We start from the raw sequence: 19,960 nt of genomic DNA, 5'->3' as shown, positions 1-19,960 counted from the left end.
TTTCAGAGAAATGTAAACAATAATCGAAGTGTTTGTTATAAAACTTTGTTATCATTGAAACATTACACACGGTAAATATAGCGTGACGATTATAAAAATAATCTTTCCTGACACGTCATAATTCTTGAATTGTGCTAGAAAGTTTTTCTACAATCAAGAGAACTAGATTTTGCCTCACAATTGAATTCGTTTACAATAGCGTCCTAACCTCTATCTTGCATCGTACTCTTGAAGGAGATTGTGCTGCCGTAATTGAAGAAGGATGGCTAATTTTCCGAATGTTTATAGACAACTTTCTTTAAGGGATCAGTTTATTGTTAAAATGTGACACTGTGTTAAACTCAGAATAAAAGATGACAAGGCACGTATAGTTTGTGATTATGGAGTATGACTCTGCATCGAACTGTGAAGGTCATCTGCAAGATTTCGAAGCTTCAGAAGATCTCCCGCGTTTAAGAGAAATACAAAAACTTGAATGTTCAACCTGTATTACAAGTCCTACACCATGGCATTCTCTGCAGGTTGTGGCACCGCAGCCAAAGATCAAACTGGGTCCAACAAGCAAAAGTCTTTCATCTCAGGTAATGGAATATTACCACAAGTATTCTCAAAATACAAATTTGGATCAATATTTTTCGTTGCCTACGTCTAGTACATCACCAGAAGCAAATAAATGTTACTATAGTATATACGAAGTAAATCCTAAAGTAGAGGCTAACAGACAAGATTGTATAGGAGAGGAATATAATTTAAAGACTTGTGTGCCCAGAGAGAGAAGAAGATGGGTGAGACCACCCCTTATTGGCCAATCCTCGAACGCAGAGTCATCATCTAGATATGCTCAACCATTGTCAAATCCAGAATCTCCATCGTCTGATTTAAAACATGTTACATCAGAGACAATTCTAGAAGAGAAAAATGAAAATCAGGAGATTTTAACAGAAAGCATAGAAAGGAAAATATCTTCTCCAACTTCTAGTATTGCTTCCCATAAGCCACTCGAATGGGATAGTGGAGCAGATGTTGGTTATTTTAATCTAGTACCCAGTAAACAAAATGATAAGAAATTAAGTACAATAGAACGCATGGCTTTAGCTAGAGGTTGTTCTGCCGCTTTAAGATTGGATCCAGAAGGTACTACGGAGTCGGGAATTTCTGGGAAGCTCGTGGGAGTTCAAAAAAATTCAACCACTTCTATGGTTCCCAATGCTAATTCCACACCATTAAATCTGGGAGATGCTTCAGGATCAGAAAGTGAGATTGAAATTACTCCGATTGTTAAGAATCATTTGCCAGGTATAATAACGGGAAACGATATAAAGTCCAATGAAAAATCTCTTCCTAAGGATCTCAAGCAGCAAGATGCTTTTGTGCATTATTCAAAAAAGGAGCACAACTATGATACTCCAAAATCAACGTTTGTATCCAAGGTCCCTCTTGTAAAACCCACAGGTGAGATAAGAAAGCTAACAAGCAAACAAAATACGAACAAAGAAAATATATGCCCTCTCACGTCGCCTTTAAAAAAGAGCACATCCATGAATACGTTAATTATACCAGCCTCTAAATTACCGTTGAAACGAAGTCAAAGCGAGTTGAATTTGTACGCTAGGGATAAGAGCAGAGCCGCGTTGCCACTAATTTTTAACTCTTCATCCTCTATCGCGACTATTGTAAATAAACCTTCCACTTGTGATAAACTTATACAGACGAGTCTATGCACTTATACTCAAGAATCCGTTGGCGTGCAAGTCTCGGTTCTCGATGAAGAGAAGCCGCCGTTACCAAAGAGAGGAACTAGTTTGCAGAAGGATTCGACATTAATGTTAAAGAATCCAAAGGGAACGTACAAAGTTCAGAATTGGAGGAAGCATGAAGCCAATGAAACACGAGATGTTGGAGTAAACGAGCGTAGTAAGAAAGTAAAGCCGCGATACAGTAATTCGGAACCATCTCAGAATGGTTCTGCGAGGCATACGCCTCAGCCTGACGGTGTAGGGAATATAACTGGCAGAGCAAATAGTTTCGAGTATTTCCCTGGTCACGTATACGAGAACGTTCCTAATGGAAGCGGTAGCCATATCTCATCTTCGGAGACCGGAAGGTCTCATTCTACTCTACCTAATACCAGCTCCAGTATTAACGAGAAGCTATGGGGAGAGTCGAATAGCTTGGTGAAGGATCTAGAACGGAGCGTAAATATATTAAAAAGTCTCGTCGATGCGAATAAATGCGACAAGGAAGTTAAGAAAAGACTGATACATCATGTAGTCAAGAGATTGATCACTGCCAAATATACAGACGACAAAATCGAACATAATCTAGAAGACAATGTTCCATGGAATCCTGACGATGCTAGGAGCAGAGTGTACGGTAGGGAAATACTCCAGGCTTTAACGAAAAAGCATAATACCAGCGATTCTTCAGGTAACTGGAATTTGCAGAAGGAAATAACGCAAAGAAAACCCATGAGGAATGGAAGAGGCATTACGAAAGATATTACGTTAGAAAGTAGCAGTGATAAAATAGATAAGAATACGGACAGAACAGAAACTGACGGACGACAAGCGAGGATGGGTCTTAGATCTGACGATTGTCATCGGAGCAACGATACTATTACCGATCCAGACAAGAGCGAAAGCTCTGAATGCTTTTTACCTCAAAGAAATCGCAAAGGCAACAAAATGCAAGATATATTTTGTACAAAAGAAAGATGTAAAATTTCTCAGAGAGATTCGACGATGACTACAACGGCGACGACGACGACGACGACGACGACGACGGCTACTCCTCCTGATCATAACCGAATGTTGTTGGACGCGGTTGTGAACAACAGAAGACCCATCGTTCGTTCAAGCAATGCAGGAGAACGTGACGATTGGAGATTGCTCACTACATTTTCAGAAAGACAATTCGAACTTAAAAAGTGCGGCAGTTCTGACTCCGGAGACTCGAAATTGGTTAGCTATGCCGAGATGGAGAAAAGAAATCAATTGATTTGGATCACGAATGAAATCAGTCATTTATGTAATTTGAAGAAATTGTTAGAAGAGTCGCGAAGGCCAGAAAGATCACGAACGTCTCCAAAGAAATCGAGGTCAGGAAACTGCAAAAGGAAACCGATGGAGTCGCTGACGCATGTACATGATTTACCTAATGGTAAGGATTATTTGCAAAGGAACGGATCAGATACACAAGCCGATTCAGTGGAAGAGCCATGGTCATCTCATTGCAATTTAGCAACGTGTCAACTTTCCAGTAGATCAAATAGTATTATCCAACGTATTAAAAAGCGAAACAGTTGCGCACAAACTGCGACTAACATTACCAGTGCCCTCTCGAAGACTGGCGGTGAGATCGTGTCTGCTTCTAATCTACACAATTCCAGAATTAAGTTAGTCAGTACTGGGATGCAAACTGTCCCTCAAGAAATATCTACAGCTTCTGCTATGGTGCAGTCAGAAATCGTGCATTATGTCCAGTGTTCGGCGCATAGTGCGCTGCACTTCCAAAACAATCACAAATGCAACGAACAAGCGAATCAATGCTTAAAGTATCACGCCATTCAAAATGTAGTTACCACTTGCATGCAATGTTTACAGGAGCAGAAGGATCGATCGAGCAGCGTCCAGAAAGTGCATACGAATATAGAAAACTTTCGAGAGGAGAGTCCAGTTGGCTCACAGGGATTGTCTGATCAGATGAATAGTAACTCCTCGTCTGAGGTAATGCATCATTGTGCGAACAAGGAAGTCCAGACGAGTTCACTTAAGCAAAAAGAAACGAAGAATCAAATAAACGCCTCGAGGTCAAAGTCGTGTGACTGCAAATGTGACACTAAAAAGGTAGTGTCCAAAGGATGTCAGTCGTGTGCATCGCCAATAATTGCATTGGAAAGTAACAATGCTCCTAAGTGCGACGAATGTCAGAAGAAGATATTCCATGCACGTGACAGAGATGAGGGGAATTCGAAAGAATGTAGTTGCACAACGGTGTGCGAATGCGATAACGACCACTCGAAGAAAGGTCGGGCACCAATGAGATATAGTTCAAAGTATTATCAGAATAATAATGGATACGTATCGAGTTTGAATCAAAATAGCCGCATCAAGCTGTGCGGATGTTCGAGCGATTGTGTCTGCGAGAACAGTCGCGAACCGGAAATGCAGAACGCGAAAGGATTCTGCAGTTGCCATTCAAATGGGAGAACTCAATACAATGGGTCTCGCTATTCTCGCGCGGAAGTGGAAGACTGTTCGACTCAACCGTGGCCTTATTGCGTTACTAATGGACAAGTTAACGAAACTGCACAGTACAAAGTACAAAGTAATGTAAAATGCAACTGCGAGAAAGATTGTTTTTGTAATAATCGAGCGAAAAATAGCGAAGAATTGTTGCGTGGCAGAGCCTGCAACAACGGAAAACCAAATTACGTGGACGAGGCGAATCAAACTAGTGATTCCGATATAAATTGTAAATATTGTCGTTGCTGTGGCACGGCATATCAAAGCGTCAAAAACTGTAGTTGTTATCAAACGTATCCAAAAGCCATTGCGTACGAATTGTCGTTCGCAAAGGAAAATGGCCAGAAAAATGATAATCTGGGTGCGTTTTTAAAAGTGCCATTATCGAATTATACTGTTAACGAAGTGAAAACGGATGGCTGTGTTTGCAACATGATTAAAAAAGTTAGCTCGAAGAAAAATTCTCCGCAAAAATGTACTTTACAGGTAAGTGGGCGCTATATATAGGGTGTCCTGCAACATGTGGACAATATTTCAGTCAATGTAATGCAAATAATAAAATCGCATAATTATATATAACAATGTTTTATCGATTTTAGGATTATTTGTGTAAGAATAAAGCGGATTTTGTAAATAATGCAGAAACGCGTCGGCAATACATGTCGGAAATATCTCATCTGCGACAATTAAGAAAGGAAAAACGAATACAGTTGTTGGCAATGGCGACTACGTCGAATGTTTTAAAATCACCGAGAGCTTCTTCTAAACCAACAGGTAAGGATTTTCATTTTTTCATTTCTTCGTCGTTTACATTCTTATTGCCTTTATAACCTTTGTATTCAGTTTACGCACAGAAAAAGATGAGCAACGAGGAAATGAGGGAGAGGTTGCGCAAACGGTATCTTCGTTTGAACGAGGTGCGACAGAAGCGACGGCAACAGGAGAAGCAAGAAGAAGCGCGACGTAATAAACTTATGGCCAAAATCTTTTGTAAGAAATTACAGCAGAAAGTACTGAGGGGCCAAGTAGATCTGTCTCAAAGCGTTAGCGTTATATCCAACATGTAATGTTAAAGAAATGTTTGCGCGTGCGTAGTTTAAATGTCAATTGCAGTCTGATGATCGAACAGACGATAGAAGAACGTACAAACTATCTCGCATTTCAGGCTGAGAGGATCATTAAAGATATTTGTTTCTAGAATTCTCTCCATGAATCTTACTTTTATTTACAATAATGCATAATATATACTAGCATTGTGTTAATGTTTACTTTATAGGATACACATGAACGTCTAAGTTTATGACATAAAGTTTATTTAGGCATTTGTGTGTAACGAGGATTAGAGCGATAACATAGTGACTTAGATGATCCAGAAGTTTTTGATATAGATCTAAGAATTAAGATATCATAATGCGTTGTTCTGCAAATTTGTGCCTACAATTTATATTTAACATTGAATTTAAGAAACTTTGTCTTGCCAATATATTTTCATATCAAAAATACGTAGTACTGCTCGTTTTAATGCAGTCGTTCCATTAAAATTCAATATGTTACCCAATATTTTGAGCTCAACGTTATCTAAATCTATCGATACATTGATACAGTGATCGCAAACAAGAGGTACTTTGTCATTCTTGATTGCTCTTGCTAAATTTATTATTGTTACCTTGTCAAGGTAGTTGGAATATTTTTGAATTAAAATCGCTACCTATTTTTTCAAAATTATAATGGAAATTTCCAGATTTACTGCGCTTTAAGCGAGCGTCACTATATATATATATAGATAGGAAACGTTGCACGTATGTTAAATCTCGTATGTTAAATATGATAATATAATAACGATAATTGTCATTTTCGTGGAACAATAGTAAATTCACAGCGTTAGAATCTCACATTTTACTGGTAAGATGTTTCGAAAACGAAAACTTCCTGCGTCGAGGAAGCGCACGATTGAGAATGGATCGCCTGATCGTGGCAAACTGAAATGCTTTAAGATGATGAAAGTAGTTATTAGTACCTGAATTACAGTACACAACTTTTTACCGCTCGTAAGACTTAGATAATATAGTCTCTTAAATTTTTATCTTCAATATTTTACCTTTTTGTATGATGATTATACTCATTTGGTTAATAAAAATAAAGAATCCATATAGGGACAGTTCTCCCGTTATTTTATTCTCGTATCTCACACATACTGTGCTAAATTTAAGAAAAAAGATCAGCAACTTCTTATGCGAAACCTACGTGTGCAACGCGGCTGATTTCTCTTTCAACATTCTATTTTTTATCATTCATTCAATGTCCTTGGTCGCTAACTCGAAAGCGTGTAAAAGAACAAAACGTCGCTGGAAAATTGTCTTGTTTCCCTCTATTCACGACGGTTTATATTCATATAATTTGTCTAATGAAACACGTTTTTTTGTCATCTGCAAAATTATCGACATTCCACGTCGGAGAACAAATGAACGCACGAGAAGAGCTATGCTTGCAGAGCAAGGTAGAAAGAAAAAAACCGTGTAAAATCGACAATAACCTTGTTCTAGTAAAGTAATGCCGAAAGAAAAACCTCTCAACGATATTATCTCGTTTGTCCCAATTGCTGCTTAGTCGCTCTATATAAGAATATGCACGGATTTCGAAGTAGTCGATTTTCTATTCAAACTGGGAACGTATCTCGTTCGATATATTCGCGATACAATAAGATATCGATCTTTGATTCGAATGCCAGCACATTCGATAATCTTTGCAAAATCAGTCCTCGCGTCTTTGATCAACGATCATTACAGATAAAACATTCGAGTGAATTTTTATGTTCAATCCTTTTTAAAGAAAGCGCGTAAAACGAAAAGCAGCCGTGTTTATCGATTAAAATACAACTTTATAGGATATAGCGTTTTAAAATGACAACTCTTCGGACCGATGACTTGGACCAAATTCTACAGGACCAATTTACAAATGAATTTCGTACTGGATACACCAAAGTGCGCGGTTTTTGTTTACCAACGAGATACGAAGTTTTTGCAGACGTAATTGAAAACTTCGAAGTCAAGAATGACGATATTTGGGTTTGCAGTTTTCCAAAGACTGGTACATCTTAGTCAATCTTATTAAGTCATAAGAGGGTATAAAAGGTTACATTTTAATTTGAACGACGTAACTATAGGGACAACATGGACTCAGGAAATGATCTGGAACGTCGCAAATAATTTAGACTTTGAAGGAGCCAAAGTTCACTTATCCGAAAGGTTCCCCTTTTTTGAGTAAGTTAACGAAGCGAAGTGATCGATGATTTTTATAAATATTAAAAATAATACAAATTATGTGTTCTATTAGGTACTCCGTACTTTTTGATTATTTGCCTTACACAAAAATTCATCCGGAAGTGCAGTTACCTCTGTCAACTGTGGATAGCGTGGAGTATACGAAAAATAAAGCTTCTCCAAGATTCATCAAAACTCATTTACCTTTTGATTTACTTCCACGCCAGATTCGGACAGGCGAGAAAAAGCCGAAGATTATTTACGTGGCGAGAAATCCAAAAGATACCTGCATCTCTTATTTTCATCATTGTCAAATAATAGAAGGTTATCGTGGCAATTTTCCCGATTTCTGTCGCCTTTTCCTAGCAGATAAACGTACGTGCATGTTATTACAATTGATGATAAAAGATAACACGTAGATAAAAGAGACATAATTAGCGATTTTAAAATTCGATATCCATCAATTCCGTACTGATCAATTCTGTGCCACTAAAACAGACATTTTATTCGATCGTGAAATTTGATATGTATTTTTGCTCCTCGTATGAATTATATAATAACTTTATCATAGAATTATTATTTTTGTAGTGAGTTATACTTCATATTGGGACCACGTTCTCGACTTCTGGAAGAAGCAGACCACTCTCAATATGTTATTATTGAAATACGAATATATGATAGCTGTAAGTAAACTTAAACAGTTGCAGTTGCTTCGAGGATACGAATATCCTTTTTGTAAAATTTAGGACTTGCCTGGTGCGATAAGGAAGTCAGCTGCGTTCCTTGATAGAACTCTGACTGACGCTCAAGTAAAAGTATTGGAGGAACATTTGAAGTTTGCCAGTATGAAGAAAAATCCAGCTGTGAATCAGGAGGATGTGGTTCGAAGGAACAAGGAGCGGAATAAAATCACCGTTGAAGGTTCGTTTATCCGAAGTGGTAAAGTCGGTGAGTGGAAGGAGAGATTGCCCGACAACGTGATCCAAGAATTTGACAGATTAACAAAAGAAAGATTTTCTCCGTACCATCTCAATTTCTGAACGACGTTCTACGTATATTTATACATTTTTAAAAATTGAAAAACGAAATGTATTATATTAAGAATGGAAAGAGCTTTGTAATACGGGGGAAAACAGTGTTATAATAAAAATATCAATCAATGCTATAATATCTTTTTGGTTCGAGGCATCGAAGAATGTTCGGCATACTGGTTCTACAAAGTTGTCCAATTGTGGCCTTGGTTGAAGGTGTAACAACGCTCATATCGCTTCCTCTTTCGATTAATATAATCGCTGCGTCCCTTTTTCTCCATAAAATTGCTATTTGAAGGGCGATGAAACCCATATTGTCCCGTATATTGACGTCAGCCCCGTGATCCAATAAAATCGAGAGAATGTCCACGTTCGAACTGTATACTGGACAAATGATTCTTAATAAATACTTAGTAGACTACGATTTTTACGTACTTGTGTGAAATTTAAGGATAAAGAAAATCATAAAATGCATATAACATGCAAATATATATAAAATATCGAAAGTAAGATAATTTTTACAATTTCATTATAACGTTTAATAGAATAAAAGAACGTCTATTTGAATCCTATTTTGTTAGTTGTGCTCATAAAAATTGACAGTCTAAATTAATCTTAATCGATCTTCACTTTGATTTCTTTCACCTGAGACCATAAGCGGTGTTCTTCCCTGTACGTCTTTTTGATTTATTGAAACGCCGTGATCTAAAAGAAACGTTACATTCTTCGATCGTTCTGCTACAATCGCATACTGAAGACAAGTCCAACCTCTTCTACAAGTGTACATTTATTAAAAATAAAAGCACAGATATTTATATTAATTGTACGACCTACATATCCACTTTTCCAGGATCTGCCCCCTTCTTCAAAAGAATCTGTAATATTTCTGGGTTTCTGGATACGTAAGAGGCGTACATAAGAGCAGTCCTAGCCCAAGGTTGAGTAGTAGTATTGTCCAGATCAGTCGAATTTTTCTCTAACAAAAACGATAAGATCTGCAGATCACCGCGATCGATAGCTGCCGTGATAGGCGTTTTCAAATTTGGTGTAGGATAATGTAGATCTATCGATAGACTACAATTATAGCAACAGTTATTAACGACAGATATAATCGGTATAATTCGTTTACTCACATTTTCGTTAAAAAATCTTTGATCTTTCTTACTGTAGCGAATCTGAGAAGCCATATGAATTGCTCCTCGACCGAATCTATAAATCATAAGATGTTATTTCGAGGAATTAAGAATCATATCAGTATAATATCTTACCATTTATCTGACGATTAAATTCTGTGTTCAACATTGTCGAGATAATGAAGTGTTTGAGTTTTTAGTAAACATACTGTTAAGAGTTATTTACTTTGTATTGCGCCGGCTCTAAATCGATCAAACATCATGTACGCGTACATGTATGTACATGCCAACGTTGAATTTAAACGCGAAATACACGCCTTACAAATATTTTTCTCTCTAATCCACTAAAAAGATAACGTTAACGAGTTGACATTTCATTCGCAATTCTTTTTTACTTAATTTACATTAACGAATTTCGATTGAGAAGGAATTTTAAAGATTTGTATATCTGTTCTTTAATTATTTCATTTTATTATAGAATTTTATAAACGAATTTTGTACAATTTGAAGTACAATACATACTTCTCAATAAACGTAATATTGTAATAGTACTGCAATGATCTTTCTTTAATTATATAGAAATGTTGTATGACTTGGAATACGTAAATGGCATTCCTGTCTCAGTAAAAATCAACATTAATTGTATTAAACAAATCCGAACTTTGATAGTTGCAATGTTAATAAAGAACCGTAATATTATAATCCTGAGCTCGCAAACGTGCATTTAGAAACAAATAAGTAACCTCGGCATAGCGCGCTACGGCGGATGCTGTTTAGCCATTCAACCGACAACTTTATTTTTCCTCTCTGACTTGCATTCCATTTTAGAGTACCGGAAAGACAGGAGTCCAACGACACTGTCCCTCCAATTCGACACGTTGAGAGAACCCGTGAGCCGTAGACATTGAAACGCGTTTGAGGCACCTCCAGTACACGCACACTTTCTCTTCGAGACAGGAACACGTGCCAAGGTGGCTGGAGAGCGGTATAGTAAGCCGTTCGAACACTCAAAGTCTACTTTCTAAAGACGGTGGCCAGAACAAGTCGGAACCGCGTCCATTGCAGTGACTGCGTGCTCTGTCGTTCTCTTCTCGGGGCTTCGTCGCCTGGCTTGCGATCGAGCTTTCGTTTTTCCATGAATCTTAGTGGCGACAGAACTAAAATCGAATCGTTCAGGAACAAGACCTGAGGCATTTCCAGCAATCCAAGGAAGATGAAGTGATGGCAGATGTTACGAGGAGGTGGATAGCGCCTGTTCTTGTCACACTTTTGACATGTGTACTGTTTCCTGTCTGTGGTATGTTTCTCAAAATTGTCGATTATACGAGGGAACCGTATGTTCTGACAGTGAATCGATGGATAATAATTCGAGTAGTGAACGCGGCGTCGAATGACGTTCCTTGACCGTGCGTTGAGATCTCCGCCTGTCAAACGTGGTTTGTGATGGTTTTAGGAAATTTTCGAGATATTCGAGTCAAATATGACAAACATATCAGCTTCGATCAGTTGTTAATATCAATCGTTCAATCAGTCAAATAGCCATACATCAAATGTAACAGCAATGGTTTTATATTTTCTAGATATTTAATACACAGCTAAATATTTAACGTATCGGTGTAAGGAATATTTAACAAGTTAATGCCATTAAGCGTCTGTATTGCGTAAACACGATCATAATGAAAACAGTGATCTATATTGTAAAGTTTAATTTTCCTTACTTTCTCTCGTGACCGTGATTCGGAACAAAGAACTTCTAAGTGAGTAATCATTTTCTAACCATAGCGTGATTCACGATGAAACGAAATCAATAGGTCTGGACGAGTCGGATCACGAGGAATACAGAGGGAAATACCTTGGGAAGTTGAACGCGTATCATCATCAAGTAGCTGGTGACGTTTACGTCGTTGACGAGTACACGTTGTTGCTAACTTCCTTTAGCTACGATGGCAATGGAGCCGACACCTTTTTCTGGGCAGGTGCGTCGAATCGACCTGGTCCACAAGGCTTCATCGTACCGGATGAATGGGGCAAGTCAGTTTGTTTCGGTGTAACAGAAACCTTGAGATGAAAGTACGCGATTTAAAGATATCTTCTTGTTTCAGAACGAATGTCCTCGATCGGTACTTGAATAAGGATTTCACTCTTACTTTACCGGATAATAAAAGAATAACGGATATAAAATGGTTCGCTGTGTACGATTTGAGCAGCCAGGTATATCGTATAACAGTAATTACAGTTATTTCAACGCTAGTATATCATTGAGATAACCGTAAAAGAAATATTTTTCTCAGAATACGTTTGGCGACGTGTATATTCCCGACGAATTCGATCCACCAGTACCGCAAAAGATTTCTCAATTAACAAAACGATCACACGGAGTATCTTCAGGGTCCATCGTAATTCTGGATTCGAAAACCATAAAAATACCAGAATTTACATACGATGGGCAGGGAACAGACACGTATTTTTGGGTTGGACTTGGTCCACAGCCTAACAGCAAAGGGACGAAAGTACCCGACGAGTATGGCTAGTAAGTAATCATTAGAAATTTTCAAACGAATAGATCTTTCAATTTTGGTTAATTCTATTCTCAACAAGTAGATTTTCTCAGCTAATCTTGTTTTCTTGCGTTCCATCAGCCTGGAACCAATTCGCGCCTACAAGGAAGAAGATATAACGATTCAATTACCTGGAGACATGACTGTTTTCAATATCGACTGGTTAAGTATCTTCGACGTGAAAACTAAAAGCAGCTACGGCTCTGTTATAGTTCCGGATGGATTAAACGTACCTCCTTCGTTAGTAAAAGTAATCAATTTTTCCAGTCTTCGATAGTTTATCGAAATGAAACTTTGCGTACTAGTAATCGATCTATCAAAGTACAGGTGATCAAGCACACGCAGACTCTACCAAATTGCATTCAACTCCACAAACGATTTCAAATCGGTTGGGAAATTTTTGGTCCACAGATCACTATCCAATTAGCAGGACAAGTTAGTAAGTATAGTTAAAACCATGTTCAGTTATCTTGTAGCAAACTTAATATTCGAACAAAGGTATTTGAAAAATGATTATTCGAATGACGTATCATCTTGTTTGACCAGATGTTGAATTAATTACGCGTTGGTATAATACGACGTTAATTAACCTTAGGTGAAGATGAATACATGGCGTTCGGTCTCTCTGGTTCCGAAACTTCTAGCCAAATGGAAGGCGCGGATGCTGTGATTGCTTATGTGGACGGTACTCGAGGCTACGCTGTGGATTATAACATCACTGCGAAAGCACCAGTACGTAAATACCAAGAACATTATCAACACTTATGATACATTACGAGACACTTGTTAATTTTAAACGCAAACTTTAACAAAGTTGGTCTGCAATAAAATCTTCAAAACATAGCATAACTTACAGTTAGTTTTCCTTATACTACAACGCAGTTAATAGAAAATTATGTAAATTCAGTTTGTAATTATTACATCCATTTATGCCTAACTCCAATATTCTATACTATCCACGAGCAAGTGTCTCGAGTGATTTGTAGAATGTACTATAAATAAAAGTAAAGCAAAAAGAATAATTGTTTTCCTATTTCACCAACAGTGTGGAAAAGTTCTCGGCCAATACAGGGGAGTTTGCAGGGATGAACTATTCGGGGGTTTAGATAATAACCAGATGTATACTGCTGTTAGAGAAGATGGAATTAGTATCGTTACATATAGACGTACTCTCAACTCATGTAAGTTAGCACATAAAATGGAAGCGAAGTGCCGAAGTGGAATTATATGGGACACTTTATATCGTAGCTGATCCAGGAGATAAAGAGTATCCGACGAATAGACCAGTTTACGTGATATGGGCTTTGGGAAGATTGGATGAAAATAAAGAGCCGACTTTCCACGATGTATATCCTAAGAGCGATCTGAAGTTAGAACTAGTTCCTGAAGAACCGGAGAACACGTGCATGGATTTTACGGAAACAAATGAGAAACTAATGTAGGTAACACGCTGATGATTTATATTTATACAGATGCTACTAATTGGAAACTTTATTTTGCCAGAGAACCTTGGGAGAAGACAGAGATATTTGATAGAAGTATTCGGTCATTTAGAGCTACTATTGGCCCGTCTGGGGGCAAAAAGGGCTATCAAGGAATTACAGGTTTGATTTAGAGTTCGAGATATTTCGAATATTTTGATTATATTCATTAATGGAGAATGCGAATATTTCTTCATTTATGGGATACTTAATATCAAGCAATATATTAGTTTGTTCAATTCGTAGGACAAACGTCTACAGGTTTGGCATGGTACATCGAGGGTCAGTTGGTACCCAAACTATATTTGCGTCGGGGATTGACGTACAATTTCCGTGTTCACGGCGGAAATAATCCTCACAGTCCGAATTTGTACCACCCATTGATTATAACTAATGAACCACACGGTGGATATGATAAACTCAGTGATGCGGCGCAAAGTAAAATCAGAGTTTTGGCGGGTGTTGAGTTCACCAGAAGAGGACAACCGAGACCAACCGCAGGTTCCTAATAAAATATTTGAACACCTGGTCCTGTTTTTACACGATCAATTGATTCTCGAAAAAAAGAAAGAAACACGCGATAAAAAGGATAGAAGAGATTGCAAGAGTGAGAACTTAGAACAAATTTTTATTTCATTTTATTTAATACATTATTTTCGAGCAAATCCTGTAAAAATCTTCGATTGAATTTTTATTTAATTTTTAGTCATATTTCAACGTATTTCTTATTTTATAAACTTACAAAGACAATAATTTACGAAAGGAAGCTTCGAGTGTAAAGTGTCAAACGAATATTTTCTAAGGATGCGCCGTTTCAACCGCGTCAAATGAAATTATATCCTGTAAAAAGAGGATCGTGTATTTTCCTCGATCTGTGTAAAAACAGAACCGGCTGTAATCGAAGTTATTTCGAAAAAAGATACGTAATACCGGAACAATTTATTCCTTTTAGTTGGGCCACTTTGCTTAAGCAAACACGGTGCCCGAGACAGAAGACTGGATGATGATTTTATGACGTTTAAACAATTTAATAGAACATTAGTGAGTACGTGTGAACCAGGTAAGAAAATATAAAGTTTCTAATTCTTTTTTTTCTTTTATAAATAAGTGTTTCTTCATTCACTGTCATTTCTTGTAGGTGAAGGCGGAGTGCTAGAAATTACACCGAACTCTACCTGGCCAGATATCGTTTATTACAATTCATTTACCCATGCAAATATGGGCTGGAAGATATACATACTGGATGCTTATTCGAAAAGCATCGCTGTTACTCAACGATTATCGTTACTTGCAGGAATAACGGCTGTGTTTTTTCGTTTGTTATAAATATAGATATAGGTTACTAAGATTAGTCGTACCTTTTTATTATACAAGCGTAAATTGACTGATTTTAGTAAATAGATCTAAAACGAAGAATTTCATCTTCCATCACACGTGCAGGCGGAATGTTTCGTTCCTAAGCTAGAAATGAATCAAAATCGCAGAGAGATCAATGCATTCGAATGTGCGAATTTATTGTAATTTTTTTTATTAATAAATACCATCTTAGTCATACGATGAATTTCCAATTGTAATATTTAATGATAATGTTAACTTGTTAAGAAACAAATTCTTAAAAAATATAATCTATTTTTAGCATTTGTAGAATATATATACAGAGTAAAATACATATTTAGAATATATATGCATACATGCAATCTTCACCTTCGCTTGCCTTTTAGTTTTGCGGTGACCTCCAGTTTACATTGTGCAAACATGCACATAAACAACAGTAGTAATCCATCATTAAGAAGAACTATGTTTAAAATCGAACAAGAAAACTATGGTGACTAAGTAACAAACTACATATCCAAATCTACCCTTGTAATCTAAATATGTACTTTGCATTGCCTTGTGTCCTCTTTGATTGTGCGTTTTTCCATTACTTAGACGTAACAGCTCCTTTTATTAGCACTTTTCTATTTTTTTTCTCTGCTTCTTCCTTCTTTCCTCTAATTGTTTTGCCTATTCCAATCTTTATCCCTCATCTTTCAGCGACTCCTCCACGCTCCTCATACTTGCCATCCCTTCAGCGTCTCTAGCTCTTTTCCACATAGCTCGCGTCACCTCTTATTTTTTTCTTTGCAGTATCTATTCTTTTTTTCCTTGTTTCCGGATCTCAATCTATTTTCCTCCTTTGCTCATTCCTCTTTGTGTAACCTGGTCAAGCTAGCACTATTATTTTTCCATGTCTCTGAACGTATTTAGGTTCTCAGATCTTATTTGCTCTGTCTTATTCTTCCACCTGCATCTATCTGTTACTTCCCAAACTTTCCACATCTCCTTCCCTTCACTTTCAAACCTCTCTACCTCTTTCTCCGAGTACCCACACCTTCTAAAATATTCTTCCTTTCCTTTTCCCCATCTCGCCCATCGGCATCTATCTTCCTCTTCTTTTCCTTCCTGCCAACATTCCTTTACCAACATACTGTATTCTCCCTCATTGACTCCTTCGTCGTATCTTGCAGTTGTTTTTCTTAAACCTATCCTCATCCTGTCTCTTTATTTCCTCTCTTATTGTACATATTGCGTTGATGTATTTTTATCCACTCTCATAATCAATCTCAAGTATTCGTTGTAGATATCAATGTATCTAGATAATGGAATAAATAAAATCAGAAAAGTTTTATGAAGGTTCGTTAGCCAGTAGAAAGAGCCATAGAATAACAATAGCAGTTCGTCCCTGAACATTGGCGAGTGATAATCGATTCAAGCCAAAAGCTGCAGCCGCAGCAATCGATCACGTGCATGTTTTCCTTATATCTACATAAATCGTCTATAAGAGTTCAGGAAACAGAATTCGTAAGATCGTTTATTGTTTGTCTACAACATGCGTCGAATATAGGGAGAGACAGCGAATAAGGAAGATTGGGGGATTGAGAGTCATAACAGTTGCAAAAGATTAAAAGCAATGAGACAACACTAATGCGACAAAAAAAGAATTCCTATATTCTTTGAGATTTAAGTACATTACTTAACATATACGAGTATTGGTGCATTTAGTTGGAAAGCGTAAACTTTCTCCAGAGAGAAATCTGTTACGAGAAAGTTAATAAATCGAAATCATCTTCGAATTACATCTTTCTAGCATTCTATATTTTTATGAAAATAAAATCGTTTTAAATAAAACAAAATTTCTATCAGTTTGTAATATACAAACTTAACAGAACAAGAGACGCAGTTTCTTTCTAAGATGATTGCACAATATTGTCCAACGACTGAACAACCAACCGAGCAACGTACTTAATTTTCATCGATTTATCCATAATAATTACCTATTAATGCACAATATTATAGCCATCATTACCATATACGTATATTAAGTGGAAATGCTCAAGAATCGAAAGTTGTTTCCGTTTAAAAAAGAGAAAACTGGTCTGTCAGTGGACCGAGAAGGTACCAATAAGTCCGTGATCCTCATTTCATTTCAGACTGCAGGACGATTAACATCCCCGTTCGTGTGTCAGTGTTCGATTTCTTTCTAACGAAATTGTATACCAAGTAAGTTGTTCAATTTACATGGATTTGGGCGAAAAATTGCACGATTTTGTCGTTACATCGAGTATAATCTTTGCAGTGGACAACAAATTTCTGAATTTCACCACGATCGAAGGAGATGTAGGACGAAGATTGGATAAGATGTTTGGCGTGAAACCTAGTTTCCTAAGAGTAGAACCAGGCCATTGTTTATTACCACCCCAATTCGTTTTTCATGGGGTGAATATCAGGGATATGGAAATCTATGACGATGATGTGTGGATGATTTCATATCCGAGAACTGGTAAATTTCGTTCAAATCTATATTTTATGTTTTATATTTATACAGTGTGTCCTAGATTTTAGTGACGAAACTTTGCCAGTATATTACAACTAGGGGGAATAAATGTTACATAAACATAGGTCGTTTAAAACTTTATTAAAAACTTACGGAAAAAGTACGCATTATATTTATACGAGCTGTGTTTACTATCTCAGATTGTTAAAAGGAACACGATATTCTTGTAGCGCTCCCAGAATTAACAAACACTCCGTCTCAAAATATCCATCATTCTTGATAATACAAGATTGACAGCGGTCGAAAGCGGAACTTTTTACTCTGTGAAGTTGATCTTTATTTTGCCTCATTTCTGTAAACGCATCATTAATTTTCTTTATCGATTGATCACGTGAACTCGTATTTGGAATCTTTGTCATAATTTTTTAATAAAGCTCTAAACGACATATGCTTATATAATATCTTTTTCTTTTTCTAATCCATAAAATATGTATAATGGGAAAATTTAGCCGCTAAAATCCGGGGCATCCTGTATAATGACATGAATTTCTATCAATTTTTGAATTCATTGCAGGTAGTCATTGGGCACAGGAAATGGTATGGTGTATCGCAAATAACTTCGATTACAAAAGTGCTGAAACTCTGTTTCTTTTACGTAACCCGTTGCTCGAGTACGTTTTATTAAAAAAAAAAAAAAAAAAAAAGAAACAATTTTCATGAAGGATTTTCGTGGATCATGCAATTGAATCTTATTTGCGTAGAGCTTCGTCATTGATGGTCACAGGGGACTCTGTGGAATGGTTTTCGAAGATGGGTGATTCGGTAAAATACGTCATGAAGATGCAACGACCCAGATACGTTAAATCTCACCTCCCTTTCGATTTATTGCCACAGCAAATCCATCAAAAGAAACCAAAAGTACTCAAACATTTTACGATATATTATACTATAATCAACGATCGTGATATGTTATATAAAGGAGCGAAAATATAAATTACGTCGATATTGTGAATTGTTTCAGGTCATCTACGTTGCTAGAAATCCAAAGGATACCTGCGTAAGCTTTTATCATTATTGTAAGAAATTTCATAATATAGTGGGGAGCTTCGAAGAATTTGCTGACTTGTTTTTAGATGACAGTAGTATGTACCGAATATGCATATGTGTATATATATGTTTACATATTTATTACTATAAAAATCTGTCTGTAATTATTACCTATTATTATTAGTATCATGATATCTATATAGTATATATGTTCATTAACAACTACTTTCAATTTAAGTACCATTGACTCCGTTTTGGAATCACGTTTTGAAATTCTGGGCTATAAGAGATCAAGAGAATGTATTATTTTTAACGTATGAAGGAATGAAGAAGGTAATATAGTAATATATTTAAAATCAGACGACTGGTATTCATCCGAATTCATATTTTTGTAAATACAAGTAAAAAAGTAAAATCTAGACATAATATTTTTTATATTTATGCACATTATCTATATCCTATATATTTGTGTGCCTTTAGATTTCTTATAAGTGCATAAAAATTCGCGATCTATTTATAAAGTTAAAAGTAATATCTCAAACAATGATGTTTCAGGATCAAAAGGAAACGATTAGGAGGACAGCAGAATTTCTGGGGAAAACTGCGACAGAGGAACAAATCGCTGATCTTTGTGAGCATTTAAAGTTCACAAAGATGGCAGTTAATCCCGCCATAAATATGGAATTAATTGTTCCACAGAAGGACGTGCCAGAGAATGACAAATTTATAAGAAAGGGCAGAGTCGGTGATTGGAAAAACTATATGTCCGAAGGACTGTCTCAAAGATTCGATGAATGGACCGAAAAGCACTCGGGCGGAAGTGGCCTTGACTTCGACAAACAAACGATTCTTTATGACGAGGACTGAAAATTATCTACCGAAGTGTTTATACTCTAAGTTTAGGTTATACAAGAACCGATATTTGTGTAAAATAATTACATTCGTTTTAACTGTTATACTGTTATTTTTATGTTAATGTACATATGCTTATATAGTTACATAAATCTGTACGTATCGTTGTCGATAAAATATATTAGAAAAATAGCAAAATGTATGTATGTGTGTGTAAACAGAAGTTCAGTATAAATTAATGTTATTTACTCATTAATTACGCCAAGCTCAATGCCATATATACACTTGTTGTACAACCGGTTTTCTAATAATGGACAGCAACTACAGTTTTTCATACGTAAATGGCTTTCTAACTTCGAGAGAAGAACGAATTTTCGAGGAAATGAAGTACTTGTATGTTTAATTTACCTGAACCTGGAATGTAACGCACTATGGGAATCCTGTTCGAGACTCGCGCTCGAGTTTTCGTTTCGTCGATTCTCAGCGCACGACGTATGTCAAAGCAAAGATGGCGTTGATTCGTGTTGTGTCAGGTGTTTA

At 36.7% G+C, this 19,960-nt stretch overlaps 4 protein-coding genes and 1 long non-coding RNA gene across 6 annotated transcripts; 3 read left to right on the top strand and 2 right to left on the bottom strand.

Moving 5' to 3' along the window:
* The first annotated feature begins 4 nt into the window (after positions 1 to 4).
* knk (cytochrome and DOMON domain-containing protein knickkopf) lies at positions 5 to 15,268 on the top strand. Of its 2 annotated transcripts, XM_033350038.2 has the most exons (15): positions 5 to 4,730; positions 4,844 to 5,018; positions 5,088 to 5,269; positions 11,503 to 11,699; positions 11,771 to 11,879; positions 11,960 to 12,198; positions 12,308 to 12,476; positions 12,554 to 12,665; positions 12,822 to 12,958; positions 13,272 to 13,407; positions 13,475 to 13,664; positions 13,730 to 13,830; positions 13,954 to 14,208; positions 14,660 to 14,767; positions 14,846 to 15,268. In XM_033350038.2, exons 1-15 carry the CDS (start codon positions 381 to 383, stop codon positions 15,031 to 15,033), a joined length of 6,648 nt encoding a protein of 2,215 aa, XP_033205929.2. In that variant the 5' UTR covers positions 5 to 380; the 3' UTR covers positions 15,034 to 15,268. The 2 variants fall into 2 exon arrangements, with proteins under 2 accessions (XP_033205929.2, XP_033205928.2); XM_033350037.2 differs by lacking the exons at positions 5 to 4,730; positions 4,844 to 5,018; positions 5,088 to 5,269 and adding an exon at positions 10,554 to 10,965 and having other exon boundaries at positions 11,480 to 11,699.
* LOC117166246 (luciferin sulfotransferase) lies at positions 7,086 to 8,704 on the top strand. The gene is made up of 5 exons (XM_033350047.2): positions 7,086 to 7,331; positions 7,408 to 7,504; positions 7,578 to 7,879; positions 8,093 to 8,187; positions 8,251 to 8,704. Exons 1-5 carry the CDS (start codon positions 7,145 to 7,147, stop codon positions 8,542 to 8,544), a joined length of 975 nt encoding a protein of 324 aa, XP_033205938.2. The 5' UTR covers positions 7,086 to 7,144; the 3' UTR covers positions 8,545 to 8,704.
* LOC117166244 (uncharacterized) lies at positions 8,538 to 10,118 on the bottom strand. Its single transcript, XM_076624744.1, has 5 exons — positions 9,804 to 10,118; positions 9,669 to 9,744; positions 9,370 to 9,609; positions 9,181 to 9,308; positions 8,538 to 8,919 (listed from the first exon to the last, which is right to left on the bottom strand). The coding sequence occupies exons 1-5, from the start codon at positions 9,835 to 9,837 to the stop codon at positions 8,657 to 8,659; spliced, it is 741 nt and encodes a 246-aa protein (XP_076480859.1). The 5' UTR covers positions 9,838 to 10,118; the 3' UTR covers positions 8,538 to 8,656.
* LOC143303642 (uncharacterized) lies at positions 14,320 to 19,917 on the bottom strand. Its single transcript, XR_013060153.1, has 2 exons — positions 19,829 to 19,917; positions 14,320 to 16,339 (listed from the first exon to the last, which is right to left on the bottom strand). It is a non-coding gene; the product is annotated as an uncharacterized LOC143303642 (long non-coding RNA).
* Positions 17,123 to 19,521, top strand: St2 (Sulfotransferase 2). The gene is made up of 7 exons (XM_033350041.2): positions 17,123 to 17,247; positions 17,324 to 17,527; positions 18,096 to 18,192; positions 18,283 to 18,439; positions 18,543 to 18,663; positions 18,807 to 18,901; positions 19,124 to 19,521. Coding segments are annotated over exons 1-7 (987 nt in total). The 5' UTR covers positions 17,123 to 17,246; the 3' UTR covers positions 19,436 to 19,521.
* Positions 19,918 to 19,960: the final 43 nt, after the last annotated feature.

Source organism: Bombus vancouverensis, chromosome 15 (assembly GCF_051014615.1).
Source record: "Bombus vancouverensis nearcticus chromosome 15, iyBomVanc1_principal, whole genome shotgun sequence".
In the NCBI taxonomy this organism is placed as follows: Eukaryota; Metazoa; Arthropoda; class Insecta; order Hymenoptera; family Apidae; genus Bombus; species Bombus vancouverensis.
Note: the sequence above shows the minus strand (reverse complement) of the source record. Positions and strands in the feature narration are given on the sequence as shown.